At 49.4% G+C, this 16056-nt stretch overlaps 1 protein-coding gene across 1 annotated transcript in view; it reads right to left on the bottom strand.

Annotated features, from left to right (window-relative positions):
• The window catches only part of TRIO (trio Rho guanine nucleotide exchange factor), a 359748-nt gene that overhangs the window by 90530 nt on the left and 253162 nt on the right, over positions 1-16056 (bottom strand). The window contains exons 33-34 of the mRNA XM_010858807.1: positions 12896-13038; positions 12204-12303 (exon numbers count right to left, since the gene is read on the bottom strand). Of these exons, the coding sequence (XP_010857109.1) occupies positions 12204-12303; positions 12896-13038 (243 nt within the window). The remainder of the gene's footprint in view (positions 1-12203; positions 12304-12895; positions 13039-16056) is intronic.

Below are 16056 nucleotides of genomic sequence, written 5' to 3'. Positions count from 1 at the left end.
CCCTGTGCCCACAGTCCCTTCTACTTTGAGCCCTCCCTGCCCAGTCTGTCTCATCTAAGTCCCTGTCGAGTCCCTCTGAAAAGTCGCTCCTCAGATGTGTCTACCATCCTTAGCAACTTTCTCCTTAAACAGATTATGCCTCCATCCTGACATGAGCCATGTCTCAGGTTGTATGTGTGTGTCTACCCTCGGCACGAGGAAACAGGTCTGTGTCGCTCTCCTGTGAACGTCCCAGCTGTGTGTGTGTGTGTCTGCCCTCGGCACCAGGAGGCAGGTCTGTGCTGCTCTCCCCGTGTGTGAGAGCACGCCTGGGCCCGTCCGAGGCACCACTGAGACCCTGGGGCCGAGGGCCAGGCTCCTCCTGGAGCACCCTCGGGCCGGGCTCTGCATCCAGTGAGTGCTCACACACTTGCTGGAGTGAAGACGGTAAAACAGGTTTGCTCTATAAAGGAAGCCATTGTTTGCAAAGCAAAACAAAACATGGGCTTTTCCTCTGTGGCTTCGGGAAGGGAGTCTGCTGTTTTTGGTGTGTGATGTGTGCCTGGTTTTCTGTCACCCTCTAGGCATCGGCACACGAGAACAAGACGGGCGGGCGGGGGGCTTCGGCGGGCGCAAAGACACGTCCCCTTTGGCCCCCAGCAGAGAGCTGGGAGCCCTGCCCCTCACCCGGGCTCACGGCCCTGCAGAGACCGCGACCACCCGCTGCCTCTGCTGTGCTCCGTGCTCCCCGCTGCCCTCCTGCTCTAACCAAGCCTTTCTTTCCAGAGCAAGTTGAGATAGAATAAGAAACACATGTCCACTAGACAACCTCAGAAAGCAAAACAAAACAAAACTCATCCAAAATAAAGCTTAAACGTCGATGAAAGGAACTCTCTTTGCTAGGCTGCAAAGGACTATTTCCACCAGTGACTGACAACCCTCCCCACCTAAAATTTAAAAACTTCTCTCTGGAAAAACCATGTTGAATTTCTCCTGCTTCTCTGCGAACAATTGAAGGGGCTGATGTTACAAAGTTAAGGGCAGAGGCTCAGTCTGCAGAAGAATTTCCCTCGTAAAAAAAAAAAAAAAAAAACCCCACATTATAGAAGCGGTTAATCCCTGTAACGAAAAGGAGGAATGTTTCCCATCCCAGGGAAACGTGACCCATGGACAAGCGGTGGTGCGGAGCCCAGCTCACCAAGCACCCCCCAGGCCTGCACTTCCTATGGCCCTTTCCCTTGGCTGAGCTCTCCCTGGGCCTGCTACACGCGTGGTCCGGGCGAGTCACCACCATGGCTCCGCCCTGGGAAGCTCAACTTCAGACACTGCCCCCTCATCACCAGCCTGTGCCGGCCTCCTTCTCCATTGCAGGGGATTTCTCAGGCTGCTGGAGGTTCTGTAGTGGGGGCAGGGTGAGAAGAGAGGACGGGGGTGGCCCAGAGGGATGGAGCTGGACGCTCTTTCTGGCTCCGAGTTCCAGCCCCTCGCGCAGTAATCAAAGCTATTGGAAACATCTGTGCCCTTGACAGGGCCTGAGAAATAAAAATCAAGCCTGTTCTGACAAAGAACTGCATACTGAGTCAAAATTCTTTTTCAAAGGCTTTAGGGAACTTAGTAACAAAATCTTGTATCAGAAGAATATTTTCAAACAGTGCTAGAATTATCGTCAAAAAAAGAAAATCATATCGTCTCGGCACTGCCCCTAAGAATAAGCTGAGTTTTCCCATAAGAATCGCCTGCATGAATTTATAAGAGGATTAAATGGACATTTTCTAGTCCAGAGAAGAGACAACCCACGAATTTCTGTCTCAGTGTTCACGTTTGAATGTTTTAAACTTATTCCAAAGCTCGTCTTTAAAACCAGGCTTGTTAATTTAAAAAAACAAACAAACAAAACAAAAACTTTTTTTTGTATGAAAGACTTAAAATAACCATTTTGAAGTATCAATGCAAGTCATTACAGCCTTTCAAGTAGAATTAAACTCCTAGTAAGAAAAAGTTTAGGCTATATATTATACATAATTATATATATATATTACATCATTAACAGGTCTTTCCTTACCAGTGATATTTCTACCCCTAGTGACATAATTTCATCACTATGTTGAAGGAGTCACCATTCCATTTATCTAGTTTAGAAATTCACTTTTCCTTTTCAACCACATTTTGTGAAAGTTTTCACCTTATCTTTTTCATATCTATATATTTTACGGACTTGTATCATGGGCTCCTTACCACACGCAGTTTAGGATTGTAATTTATGAAAATCTCAATCCCCTTGGCATATGGTAACTCTTGTGACATTCTCATTAAAAGATATTTTTCCCCACTCTTTCTGTTTTTCACCTTAAAAAAATTACATGTGATGATTAAAAAGCATGGTGGTAAAATGGTCTTAATTGGAGCAAGGGCCTGCGGATACTTTATAATGAAATGCCTCCTCCAAGACCACCTGTGTCCCTCTGAAAGGGCGGCCAGGGGAACTCCAAGGACCCAGATGCATGTACACTTGGCAGAATCAAACCAGAAACCCTTTGCCTGAATTCTCTCAATGACCGAAAATGAATAAGCGGCTTGCTGTTTCACCCAAAAGGAAGAAACACTTGCAGCGTCCCAGGGACCGAACCCAGGACTCCTGCACTGCAGGCGGATTCTTTCCCCTGTGCTGCAGGCACGCAGACCTTCCACAACCGCCACACAGAACAGAACTGACTTTTTACGTTTTCTGGAGAAACCATGTTTTACGATTTTCCTTCGCCTGAACCCAGGCAAGGACTAAGTGAAGCGGAGCCGTGGCTGGGGGCTTCTCGCCCGCCCGTTGGTCTCCAGCAGCCCCTCCCTAGAGCTCTGCAATGAGGCCTGTTTGTATTCCAAGAACACAGCTTGGGAGGACAACAGCCAGCGCCTGGCTCGAATGACCAGCTCCCAGGTGAGTTGTGGGCCAGGCTCCGCCAGGGGAAGAGGGGCTCTTGACTCACGCGAGGGTGGTGTAGCCCTCGCTGCAAGTGAACCTGCTTCCAGAACCTCAAATTGGCTGCAGGTGGGTGTCACACCAAATTTCTGAGAGCGCTTCAGAAGGAGGAGGGACGCAGGCTAATAAAAGCCACCTCCCCTCCAGGGCAGAGAGTACAACCCGCAAAGTCACATCCTCCAGCCCAGTACAACGCGGGTGCTTAGAAACCACACTGAGGGGCTTGCGGTTCTGCAGGACACTCACACAGAGCAGAAAGTGGTCCCTCGGCTGAAGGGGATTGGAAAGGATGGCTCCATCACGGTTACAAGAGACAGGCCACACCGGCAGCCAGAACAACCCCCGCAGGACACGCCTTACCCAGCCTCTCATCCACCCAGCAGCTTGCTCCCTGGGCCACATGGTGGAGGCCTGAGGCTTGGACTGATCAGAGGCCATCCTAACCACGTGGCCACCAGGCCCCCTTGCTCACCCCAACCCCAAGGCCAAGTTCACAGGACAAGCCGTCACAAAACCTGCTGCTGGGTTTCCAAATGACCACTGTAAGCCTCTCGCACATCCGGGTGAAAAAAAGAAATCTGCGAGAACTGAAAAATGCAAGATGGCAAAAATGCTGTGTTTCTCACCACCCTCCCCCTGCCAAGAGAAAGAAGTGGGGAGAGGGGGAAGCAAAAAGAAAACATAAAGAAATCTATGAGAAAAAGCTTTTCCCAAAGTAGCAGCTTACCAAATCCAGCATTTTATTTAGGAAAGAAACTCTGGGTATAGTTTTTTTTTTTTTTCAGGGAGGTTAACCCTTTCCCCATTACTAATGTGATCACAAGTGGTTTTGACTTTAAAATAACTCTTGGAAGTCTTCCTTGACTGTGACACACGTGAGATGCAACGGACAGTTACGGTGTCAAGAAGCTCAAACTTCCCTGATGGTGCAGTGGCTAAGAGTCCGCCTGCCAACGCAGGAGACATGGCTTCCATCCCCAGGCCAGGAAGACCCCACATGCCTTGGGGCAACTAAGCCCATGTGCCACAACCACTGAACCTGGGCTCTGGAGTCAACGACTGAAACCCGAGCACCCGAGAGCCTGTTCTCTGCAACAAGAGAAGCCACTGAAATGAGAAACCTGGGCACTTGGCAACGAAGGATGGCCCCTGCTTGCCACAACTAGAGAAAGCCTGTGCAAAAGCAAGGAAAACCCAGCACAGCCAAAAATAAATGAATAAAAAGGTTAAAACAAAAGCATGCCAAGAAGTTCAATTGGAAAGATGTATTTGAAAAGGCAAACTTTAAGTGTGAAAAAGCCAGGCAAAGCAGAGAGAAGACAGCTCCCGGGTTCCGGGCTTCTGGGCTCTGAGCTCTGCAGAAGCTGGGTCCATGCCACACTTGCCCTCACTCTGAACATGTCAGAACCAGAGGCACAGGACCGTGCTGGGCAGGTGCTGAGAGCTGAGCTGCGGGGCAGGACTAAACAGCTTCGTTGACTGAAAAGCGGGAAGAGGAAGGAAAGTCAGGAAGCAGACAGCTGGACCCACGCGTGCTATTTTCAGTCACAGGCCTGGAAAGCAAGACCACGGGAGGGCAGGGAGCCTGGAGGCGCCTGTTCGCTGTGTTTGCTGAGTGAGCAGCACTTATCCACAAACACTCATTTGAAAGGCCTCTTTCTTTATCCCCTGAAAACCTAAGGCACGGCAGGCAGGTAACCAGCTGACTGGTCCCTCCCACAAAAGAAAAGGCGGAATAAACCTTTCGCCTCAAGTTGGAATCAAAGATGGGCCACCGTCGTCAACAGTGACTTTGATGGGCACCATAACCTTTATGTTGAAAAGCACTTCTTGATCCGCCACTGGTTTTTGAAATACTTCTGTTGCCGTTATGCCTGAAGTTGTACTTTTGAAATAAATCTGCCTTTTCTTAGAACTGAGGCACTCTACCCTAGCGTGGGGGGAACTTTGTTTTTCTGATTGAGTAACTCAAGTCAGCAAAGACTGCATTCATTTTGTGGCTTTATGGGTGCACTTAAGAAACTTGTTAAAAATTATAAAAAGCCACCATCACTTGGAAAGATAGAGGGAACCAATGCCAGGTGCCACCTTCGCCAGGCTGCTGGCGGGGAGGGTGTCCCCTGCTTGTTCCTGCAGGGCAGCACCTGGCCTGGGCTGCACAAGGGGTGATGGCCTCATATCTGGGGATGCACGGATGAACCTCATGAAGAGCACGGAGTCATCACCCTACACGTGTGCAGCTGATGTGGTAGGACTGAAGAAGTGGTTGGGAAAACGTCTCAAGCGAGACTCTCCCCTTCTTCAGAGGCTGCCCATTCGGTATGTGGTCAGTGTTTACTGCTGAGACACCAAGATGCGAAAGTCCAGGTGCTAAATCTTAGCAGTTTACCTTTCGCACAGCTTCGAGCTTCCAACGAACACAGCTTCTAAATCCACTGCAATCAAGAGTGCTCAGCTAATGGATAAGGAAGTTGTGGTACAAATACACAATGGGATATTACTCAGCTATAAAAAGGAACGCATTTGAGTCAGTTCTAATGAGGTGGATGAACCTAGAGCCTGTCATACAGAGTGCAGTCAGTCAGGAAGAGAAAGACAAATATCGTATATTAACACATACATGTGGAGTCTAGACGGAGAAGGCATGGCAACCCACTCCAGTACTCTTGCCTGGAAAATCCCATGGACGGAGAAGCCTGGTAGGCTGCAGTCCATGGGGTCGCTAAGAGTGGGGCACGACTGAGCGACTTCACTTTCATGCACTGGAGAAGGAAATGGCAACCCACTCCAGTATTCTTGCCTGGAGAATCCCAGGGACAGAGGAGCCTAGTGGGCTGCCATCTATGGGGTCACACAGAGTCGGACATGATTGAAGCGACTTAGCAGCAGCAGCATGGAGTCTAGAGGGCTTCCCCAGTGGCTCAGAGGTAAAGAATCAGCCTTCGGTGCAGGAGTTGCAGGAGATGCAAGTTTGATCCCTGGGTCAGGGAAGATCCCCTGGAGGAGGAAATGCAACCCACTTCAGTATTCGTGCCTGGAGAATCTCATGAACAGAGGAGCCTGGTGGGCTACAGTCCATAAGGTCTCAAAGAGTCAGACACGACTAAAGAGACTTGGCATGCACGTGTGGAGTATAGAAAGATAGCACTGATGATCCGACTTGCAGGGCAGCAAAGGAGACACAGACATTTTGGACACAGTAAGGGAAGGAGAGGGTGGGATGATATGAGCAAATAGCACTGAAACATATACATGCCGTATGTAAAACAGATCCCCAGTAGAGGTTCAATGTATGATGAAGGGAACCCAGAGCCTAGAGGGGTGGGATGGGAGGGAGGTGGGGGGGCGGTTCCAGAGGGAGGGGACACATGTACACCTGATGCCAATTCACGTTGATGTACAGCAAAAATCATCACAATACAGTAATTATGCTCTAATTAAACATTTTTTAAAAATAAAACAACAAAAAAGTGCTCAGTAAGAGGCCACTGTATAGCAATTGCCAAGAGCAAATAATGAGTGGCTGAGAAGGAGGTGCTTTTTCAAATGAAGACACAGTCACAGCTAAAACCTATGCAGCACTCAGGACATGCAAGGCACTGTTCTACACGCACAGTTTTAGTACAGCCCTGGAGTGGGGAGCAGTATTGTCCGCTTTTACAGATGAGGAAACAGGTGCAGAGGCTGCTGAGAAGCAGAGCTCAGAGGCCTGGCTGGGGAGCCCCACCCTGCTCAGTCGTGTCCGACTCTTTACAACCCCATGGACTGTAACCCGCCAGGCTCCTCTGTCCATGGAATTCTCCAGGCACGAATACTGGAGTGGGTTGCCATTTTCTTCTCCAGGGATCTTCCCTGACCCAGGGATTGAACCTGAGTCTCCTGCACTGCAGGCAGATCCTTTACCATCTGAGCCACCAGGGAAGCCCAATCATCTGCTGCTGGTCATTAAAGACTTTGCTTACCCTACTCTTGTTACCATTTGGGCAGAGTCAGGACTCTGATGCCTGGGAATTGAAACTATGTGCTGTCAATGGAAAGGCTTCCGGATGGAGTGACTCAATTTCATGCCTACGCGGGCAAACCTACAGGAGGCCCTGGGAGGTTCTGGCAAACCCAGCCCATGGGGCAGAATCTGAGTCAAGACTGCCTCTTGCTTCTAGCAGCTTCGGGCAGAGGGGAGAGCATGAGCTTAAGGGGATTGGCACATAGGCCAGGGATGTGAGCAGTGAGGCTGAATGCAAGCGGCAGGCACTTCCTAAGTAGGCTTGACGCAGTTTTCCTTTCTTAAAAACATGAATCCAGCCACATTTTAAAACGTACTGGCATTAATTACTTTATATGCTGCCGCAGAACTACAATCTGTGTAAACCTGTCCAAGTTCCTACAGTGGAGACTGTCGCTTCCCAGAGATTTATTGACTTTTTAAACTGCATAAAATTTCATATCCCCAACGTAGCACTAAATACACTTCATGAAAAATAACTGAAACCATTTATTTTTCTAAATGTGTGGACTTACACATTCACATCCCAAGCTTAGGGCAGAGCATGCCAAGTACCAACCTCAAGTGAACGTCTCACTCATTACAAATAAGACCTGCATGGCCTTAGCCCTGAAGAAAGCTCACACCTGGCCCCCTGCTGGCCTGGGCCCCTTTCCCCCAGGCTGCCCAGGCTTGCCTTGGCTACTTTTTCCATCCCGACTTCAAGATGCTTTGTTCTATGCTGCTGCTGCTGCTAAGTCACTTTAGCTGTGTCCGACTCCGTGTGACCCCATAGACGGCAGCCCACCAGGCTCCTCCATCCCTGGCGTTCTCCAGGCAAGAACACTGGAGTGGGCTGCCATTTCGTTCTCCAATGCATGAAAGTGAAAAGTGAAAGTGAAGTCGCTCAGTCGTGTCCGACTCCTAGCAACCCCATGGACTGCGGCCTACCAGGCTCCTCTGTCCATGGGATTTTCCAAGCAAGAGTATTGGCATGGGTTGCCATTGCCTTCTCCAGCTTTGTTCTATAGTAGCTTATATTTGACCCTCATATTTTTCTTTTTTCCTTATATATATACATTTTTGTTATATGAAGCAATCCACAAGACTAATAAAGAGGACAGAAGGAAAAAAATATTAAAAGCTGCTTCTTTAATATGCTAAAAGTACTTAGCTTGTACTCAGCTTGAGTGTGAAATAACAGGGTGTAGAGTCGCCAGGTAATTAAATGCACATTCTGTTTCTGGCTCCCCACTCCACTGCTGGGTGGCCTGTGAGGGTCACCAGGCCTCCCTCGTCCCCTCGGTGCCCCGGAGGCTTTTCCTCCCTACCTTGGGGAGGCAAGCTCAGGACAAATGAGGTAAGAATCTGGCAAGCGTCTGATTCCTTTGGAACCCAAATCATAATTTCATGAGATCGCTTTATCAGCACAATACCATTGAGATGAGCAGGAATCAGTGCTGAACTTACATCTGAGACAGAGAGATGGCCTATTTCAAAACCGACATTTCAAGGAAAGAAAGGTCCTTGTGGGGATCCGTGGTCTGCATCGGCTAACAGCGTCCCCTGGAAAGCGGGGGTCTCCAGCAGCCCCTCCTTCACAGACTCATAACCTTCTGCGCCTCGTCTGAGAGTCACTACGGCACTGGGCAGATAACTTTTCCTCAAGAATTCTCCAAGAGGCCAAGTCAAAAACATCCCCCCACCCAGTTTCTGAAAGGGAACCAAACTCCATGATAACAACTAACTCATAACAGACATCGTAAATGAGGTCCAAGAGGCAGAATATGGTTAAGTAATTGCGCTTGCCAGATCTATCTGCCTCTGTCAGCAGAGGCTGTTTAAACTTGAAATATGGAGGGTGGGAAGAACCTCGATACATATGAAAAATTAACTGCCTCAGAGATAAGAGGAGGGTTTTCTGGTTAAGCCCAGTTTAGCACAACAGTGCATTTTACAAACTGATGCAGAAAAGGAGGCCGTTTCCTAAATGTATCCCCCCGAGTCATTGACTGACCCTGAAATGTTCTATCGGAGAAGTACAGACAGGCAGATGGCTGCAAGAAGAAGGCGGAGAACACACGTGTGCAGGCACATGCGTGTGTGGTTGCAGACATGGGCCGTGCCCTGTATGAGGCTCCAGGGGTGCGGCCCCTCCAAACCCCACACTCAGAAGCATCCACGCGGCTTGTTCTCCTCAGTGCAGAGCCCAGAGTGGAGGGAGACAAGCCCCTGCAGCTCCACGGCCTGAGGAGGACACATCAGCCCTTTCACGTACTTCTGAGCCTACTGAAGACCTGTGGCCTCAATGAGGGGCATTAAATACACGCCGCCTCCACTTCAGTCAACAGCTTTGGCGTGTCACTGCCCATGCTTCAGAGTCATGAGGACATTAGGCTGAGAATGAGGCCACCGCCTCCGCAGCCCTGGGGCCACGGGTGGAGGACTGACTACAGGCCGCCTCACAGAAGTGGCCCTGGGAGCGGGTGGGGGCTTCTGAGCCAAGGAAGGAAGTTCAGAGATGGGGTATGAGAGGCGGTAAACCAAAACTGGTGAATTGCCTTCAGGGATAAAATACTTAGGAGGCGGCTCTTTAATAATCCTAATACCCCAGTAGATCCCCAGTGTAAAATGACTAACTTCTGCAAACCCATGCTTCTGTGAGTGGTTGATTCCTTCCCTCTCATAAGGTACTAGAACTTGCTGCCTTAAAAGCAACAGTTCCTAGGATAATGCCTTATTTTTTCTACAGGAGCTGTGCAGGCTCGATTCTGAGTTCCTAGAACAAGTGAGCAAGTTCCAAGCAGAACAAGTGAACCCTTCCCAACTCCAGGATAGAGCTTTATTTCTGAGGTAAACCTTCTGTGGACTCCAGTCAACTGCAGGTCAGAGGACGGGGCCCCCGGTTCTGTGGGGGGCCAGAGCCACGGCCTGGTGCCGGGCAGCTGCACTTCAAAGTCGGGGGCTGGAGAACTAGGAGTCCCCCTTACCAGGTGCAGGGATTACTTCCCAACTCTCACCACCACCCATCCAGACAGAAACCACCAGAGAGAAACAAAGTTGCCTTCTTCTAGAACTGATCTCTGGAAAACACCTTAACATCCTTTCCAAAAGGCAGAACTTTTTACACTTATGTTTCTCTGGCAATTTCACTCAAATAACTTATTTTTAGAATAGACTTTACATACACAGGTATATATGAATAGCTAGCCCCTTGTTTTTATAGAATCTTAGTTCCCGGTCCAGGGATTGAACCCACGCCCTCAGCAGGGAAAGCGCTGCGTGGACACCGGGCCGCTAGGGAATTCCCTAAGTACACTTATAAACTCAGATAAACACAGACCAGATCCATGAGAGAATATCTGGTAAGACTGTGAGTTTGGGGCCTGGTGGGCCCCTAGCGGGGGTGTGATGCTCAGTCAGCCTCAGGGGGTCTGTGAGTGGGTCTGGATGAAGGCGGCTGGTCCCCTCTGCGTGAGCCTTGGTTATTTCGGACTTTTCCTTCAGGTGGAAGTCTTGTGCGACTATTTAGATAACCTAATTACCTCAAGAAAAAAATTTTTTTTTTTAAGAAAATACTCGGGATTACTCTAAAGAAAAATGTCCAAGTTCAATTTATTTTCTTAACCGCAAGACTACGGGTGGGGCTGCAGAGAGAGGCTATTAGGCACTGAATGCATGAACAGCTCATTTATCTTATTCCTCGTTATTACCACTGGCGAGAAATACTTGCTAAATGTAATACACTGAGCTGGGAACAAAATCAAATGAGACACTGTTTTTTTTTTTTGTTCTCCAATCCTGATACTCAAAGCAGTCTAAGTTCTGGGACTTATTACTTAGTGAAGTAAAAAAGGAGGTTGGGAAAGAGCTAATTACTCGAATTAGAAGGATTCTGAAAAAATGAAAGTGGTGAGGAAAACATTTTTAAACCTACTTACTTCTGTCCTGGAAACAACAGTCAATACCGTGAATTCTTCTGCAAAGCCGAGTGAGAAAAGAGCCACGTCTGGGCCCCTGAGACCAGCTGCTGGGCTCTCTCCTCTGACAGCAGTCACTCCCGAGAGATGGGAGGTCGGGGCGGGGAGTGGACTGTTGCTGAGCGCAGACAGACCCTAGATCCTGGGACTAAGGACCCGCGTGGGGAAGTCCAGGGTCAGACAGGGAGAAACTACCTAGGAATCCTGAACCGATGGCAAGATCAAGGAAGCCCCTGAGTGAGTGAGTGGAAGTCGCTCAGTTGTGTCCGACTCTTTGCGACCCCATGGACTATATGGTCCATGGAATCCTCTAGGCCTGAATACTGAAGAAGCCTTTCCCTTCTTCAGGTGATCTTCCCAACCCAGGGATCGAACCCAGGTCTCCCACATTGCAGGCAGATTCTTTACCAGCTAAGCCACCAGGGAAGCCCAAGAATACTAGAGTGGGTAACCTATCCCCTTCTCCAGCAGATCTTCCCAACCAAGGAATCAAACTGGGGTCTCCCGCATTGCGGGCGGACTCTTTCCCAACTGAACTATGAGGGAAGCCCAACAAAACCCCTACTTGCTGTTAAATAATTTGTTTCAAAAACCTGGTCTGGTCCTCTAGCAAGGGAACCAGGCAGGTGTTCCTCTTGGTAGGGACAGAGGCCTCTGTGGACATCGGCGCCCTCCGCTGGTTTTTGCAGGGTCCTCTAGTCACCTGTGTATCACATAAGCCCAGGCGTCCAGCTTCTCCCATCGGTTTGTTTTGTAGGTTTATTGACTTTATCAAGACAGGATCATGGGACTCTGTAGGCCACTGCTGTAGAAGTGAATCTAGACTTCTCTGATGCACATCAGACCCTCCCTCCTGGTGGTCAGCACGGGTGCAGGCCCAGCCTGGGGCCTCCTGGTGGTCAGTCCACGGTCACGCAAGGCCTCGCCCACCCTCTGCAGATGCCACTGCTCCTGCTTCAGTCAGAGCAGCCCCGCTTTTATGCACCAGGGCTCTGTGTAAGATTTAATGTCAGACAATAGGGTCTTCTGCTTGATATAAAATAAAAAAGCTTAAACACACATCCTTAGGACACTCGCACAGAGAACCATGCAACGGCACTGGAGAGGATGAATGACTGTTTCCTGAATCCTCAGGGTTCAAGTCCTCTCATCCTGACACTCTGTCTTTGCTCCTGGCGCCCCTCGTAACCCATGGCAACTGTCTGAAACGCTGATGAGAAACTGTCCTTTATCAACAAACCGGAGACTGGCTACACGCGCCTCCCCAAAGAAAGGGCCAGCTCCCGCTCACCTTGTCACTGTCCAGCGTGTTCTGAGACGTCCGGGAGGCAATGGAAATCGTATCGGGCTGGCTGCTGCCATCTCCTTGGCTGTCCAAATCCTCTCCATCCCTGGAGACACAAAGATGCAGATTCCTGACACTGCTGGGTCTGCGCCTCAAGACTGGTGATGAGTGTCCATCAGACAGTGGACACAGAACAGATTTGTTCAAAGAAGTGGGAATCGGTCTGTATGACTGCAGCTGATATTAACATTGATGACGGCCGATCACTCTTCAGTGACAGGCTTTGGGCTGGACTGGGCTGTGTGTCTACTACCTACCACTGCACTTAGTTCTCCCGGATCGAATACAGCCGAAATGGTCAGTGCCATCTGAGAGACGAGAAGCAAACACGTGTAGATGCTATACAACTCGTCCAAGGTCACAGGCACTATTCACACATGCACACAGATTAACGGCTGGAAAAGGAAGAGAGAACTAGGGATGTGCGTGTAGACTTTCACTGGCTTTAAGGTGAAGGAGGCTGTTGTCTTCATGAAGCCATTTCATTAGGAAGAATGATGATATGTGTGAATTGTATTTAAAAAGAACATTCCTCAAAATGTTTGAGAAAAATGATTTCTGAAAACTAGTAAGTTAACATTGCCTTGTTACTGCCCTTAAATAAACACCAACTTGGAAAAACGAACCCAGACACTGACCTCCTTCCCTTCTGTCTCGTGGCTGGAGCTGTTTTTGGGATGTGGATGGGCTCCTTCAGGGCGCCTTTCAGGTGGATGGTCCTTTCCTGGATCACCTCCCGGATATGCTTGATCCAGTCCTGCTTGTTCTCAATACTGGAGGCCTGGACAGAGGGTGAAAACTGGTCAGGGTACTGCGCTGACCACACTCAGGTGCCCACATTCCGTGAGTTGTTCATTTAAAACATAACTTTTCAGCAGAAAAGCAACCATCTCCTGTATTTAATGTGCCACCCAATAAATGACCCTAATTTTGAACATTCTGTCATCCGGACCGTTTTCATTCTGTATAGCATTGATGATATTCCAGATCTCTGAATAGTCTAGCAATCGATCACTCCCCAGCCCCAAGACTTTTTAAGCAGCCTTGGGTAAATTCTAGGAAAACAGAGCTGCCCCCAAACCCAAATGTCCTGAGGTCCTTTAGGCAGACAAGTGGCCCGTGGCCCTTGCAGCACCAGGAGCAACCTGAACCAGTGGCCCCCAACCCCATCCCTCTTGCCACCTCACCCCTTGGACTCATGATCAACAGGTGCAGCTGCACCGATTCTCCACTTGCACCCGTTCCCCACCCCCACTCGCACCCTGTGGAGTAGAGGCCTCCCTAATCCTCCTGCCGTAAAGGAGGACCCGCAGCCTGGACACGTTAGAAATGTACCCAAGGTCACACTGCCAGCAGGTGAAGAGGCCAGCATTCCTGGGGGTGGACATCCACACACACCCATCCCCTCACACTCTGCCTGAATCCACCATGCGTTAGGCTGCTGGGATAAACCAGGGCAGCCTACTGTAGCCAGTGACATATGGTGGGCTTCCCTCAACTCCACTGCATCGCTGGACAAAGGTTCTCTGGAAAGGACGCAGCACAGACACTCAACAGGCACTGACTGAATGCACACATATGGCATCAGAGTTTCCAGATTTTTCTTTTACGGTGCCTCAAAGGAGGTAGGCTTTTTTTTTTTTTTAATTTCCCCCTCCCTTTTTACATGACCTGGGCCTTAGCAACAGTTTTTAATTTCCTTACGGAAAACATCCACCTCCTATGATATAAGCATAATTCCCTGAGAATGATTACAACAATCGTCAGTGGGACGATGCATGAGATCAGGCAGGGAGGGGAACCCAAGCATTTTCTCATGGTGGACCTTGTTTTTGTCAAGCCCCATGCTGGGAAAAGAAATTAAGACTGAGAACTCTCTTTCTAAATAACATATTTTAACTGGAGGATGTGTCTTTTCAGTTGAGGGAAATAAATGAAGGACAGAAGGAGCCTCTTGCTTCTCTTCCCAGATCCCAGGCCAGGAGAGCAGTAAAACCCACCTCTCCTGGGGAGGGAGGCAGAAAGATTAGGCAGCTGGGGAGTCTGTGCATGAAGTAAGTGTCTCAGGATGGAAACTGTGAACGATACGGAACTGTTGGAATTTACACGCCTGATACAGATGTTTGGGAGGTTAAACAAAGGGAAGTGACTGAGCAAGAACATCTGGCAGGGTTTCAACTGCAGAGGAGACCCATACCACGGTTCAGCAACAAGAGGATCCCAGTCATTTAAATAAAGCAAGCCGAGTATTACATTTATGGAGAGCAATTCTCCTAACCTTGAAGAAATTAAACGCAGAAAAAAAGGTACCAATTTTTCAGAAACGGTAAAACAAAGATAACGCAGCTGGAGGACTAAGTAAACCAGTCAATCCTACAGGAAATCAACCCTGAATATTCACTGGAAGGACAGATGTGGAAAGTGAAACTCCAATACTTTGGCCTCCTGATGCAAAGAGCCAACTCACTGGAAAAAGACCCTGATGCTGGGAAAGACTGAAGGCAGGAGGAGAAGTGGGCAACAGAGGATGAGACAGCTGGATGGCATCATCGACTCAAGTGGCCATGGGCCACTTGTCTGCCTAAAGGACATGAGTTTGAGAAACTCTGGGGGACAGCAGAAGGCAGGGAAGCCTGGCATGCGGTGGTCCCGGGGTCACAGAGAGTTGGACACAGCGTAGCATCTGAACAACAACAAAGGTCCCACTTGGTTAGGAGAAGGGAAAAACCTGTTTCATACTCTCAGTAGTCTCAATCTGTTTAGGAAAGGATTTAGAAATAAACTTCTCCTTTTCAGACCATAAAAGTGAAAAACGGTCATCATTTTGTTCTACAGCTACTAGGCCATCATCACCACTGCCGTTGCCACGGTTACTGTTGCCACCGCTGCCACTGGGCCTCCCTGGCAACTATGACAGTGACGTGGGAGTCCTGCAATGCAGGAGACCCAGGTTCAAGCCCTGGGCCAGGAAGATCCCCCGGGGAAGGGAATGGCCACCCACTCCAGCATTCTTGCCTGGAGGACTTCATGGACAGAGGAGCCTGGCGGGCTACAGTCCCTGGGGCTGCAAAGAGTCAGACACGACTGAGTGATTGACAGTTTCAGTTTCTCACCACCACCGCCACCATCTCCAGCTTCCCTGGTGGCTCAGCTGGTAAAGAGTTCACCTGCAATATTAGAGACCTGGGTTCGATCCCTGGGTTGGGAAGATCCCTTGGAGGAGGCAACAGCTACCCACTCCAGTATTCTGGCCTCCAGGACTATACAGTCCATGGGGTCACAACGAGTCAGACATGACTGGGCAACTTGCACTTCACACCACCATCTACACCCTCACCACCACTTACACCGTAACTACCACCACTGTTAAAATACCCACCTCCTCCACCATCCCTACCACTGTCTACATCCTCCCCACCATCTATCACATCACCACCACCCCCTCTACCAACATCCATACCCTCACTACCATCTGTACCATAACTACCATCATCAGTGCTAAAATACCCACCAACACCTACACGACCACCACCAGCACCTACACCCTCACCACCATCTCCACCACCAGCACCTACACCCTCACGATCTATACAATAACCACATCACACCACTGCTAAAATATCTACCACTGCCTACACGACCACCACCAGCACCTACACCCTCACCACCATCTCCACCACCGCCTACACCCTCACGATCTATACAATAACCACATCACACCACTGCTAAAACATCTACCACTGCCTACACGACCACCACCAGCACCTAACCCTCACCACCATCTCCACCACCGCCTACA

Source organism: Bison bison, unplaced genomic scaffold (genome assembly GCF_000754665.1).
Source record: "Bison bison bison isolate TAMUID 2011002044 unplaced genomic scaffold, Bison_UMD1.0 scf7180017864440, whole genome shotgun sequence".
Classification (NCBI taxonomy): Eukaryota; Metazoa; Chordata; class Mammalia; order Artiodactyla; family Bovidae; genus Bison; species Bison bison.
This window is presented reverse-complemented; position numbering and strand designations above follow the sequence as displayed.